Source organism: Penaeus monodon, chromosome 15 (genome assembly GCF_015228065.2).
Source record: "Penaeus monodon isolate SGIC_2016 chromosome 15, NSTDA_Pmon_1, whole genome shotgun sequence".
Lineage (NCBI taxonomy): Eukaryota > Metazoa > Arthropoda > Malacostraca > Decapoda > Penaeidae > Penaeus > Penaeus monodon.
Window position 1 is genome coordinate 38,061,295 of NC_051400.1, and position 649 is coordinate 38,061,943.

Consider the following 649-nt stretch of genomic DNA (forward strand, 5'->3'; position numbering starts at 1 on the left):
TTTGTGATAATAGAAATTATACACCAAATAAGGCGAAATCTCTGTCGTTTAGATTTGTGAATGGGAGAAAATTAGTAAAAATGAGGAATGACATGAAAATTCAAGATCTTTATGAAAACCAGTACATAGAATATATGTTTTTCTTTCTTTCTTTCTTATTTTTGAGAACTATACCATTTCTGATTTATTCACAGAGTAATATATATTTCATTCTACAGACCAACAGACTGCTCGGACCACTTACTGTTGGGACATACCAAGAGCGGTGTCTACGAAATCTTCCCTTTTAAGTAAGTCTTGCAATATTTTCAATTAACCTGTTTCAGTGTCGATATCGAACTCTCGCCATAGCGTATTTTAAAGAGTAAGCTAACTCGCTGCATTTCTACCACATGTTATCACCGTAAGATTGCAGACTACATTGCAATCATGTATTTTAAAACTAAATTTGTGGTCTACATTTCTGTGGCTTAATATCACATGTTATACTTAAGCTTACAGGCTATACTTCTATCATTAATTCATATTTGAAGAATAAGCTTTACTGACTGCACTTGCGTCACCACATACAAAAGCATCATCAGCGCATTTCTGCAAACCTGTATCTTTTCAACTTCGCATTTGAGATACATATTGCAAGAGCATTTTT

At 33.4% G+C, this 649-nt stretch overlaps 1 protein-coding gene across 2 annotated transcripts in view; it reads left to right on the forward strand.

The window, feature by feature from the left end:
- Positions 1-649, forward strand: part of LOC119582019 (ficolin-2-like) — a gene marked incomplete at its 5' end in the record, with an annotated part of 5,932 nt that overhangs the window by 2,949 nt on the left and 2,334 nt on the right. For both annotated transcript variants that reach the window (XM_037930220.1, XM_037930221.1), the window contains 1 exon segment: positions 219-290. In XM_037930220.1, the coding sequence (XP_037786148.1) occupies positions 219-290 (72 nt within the window).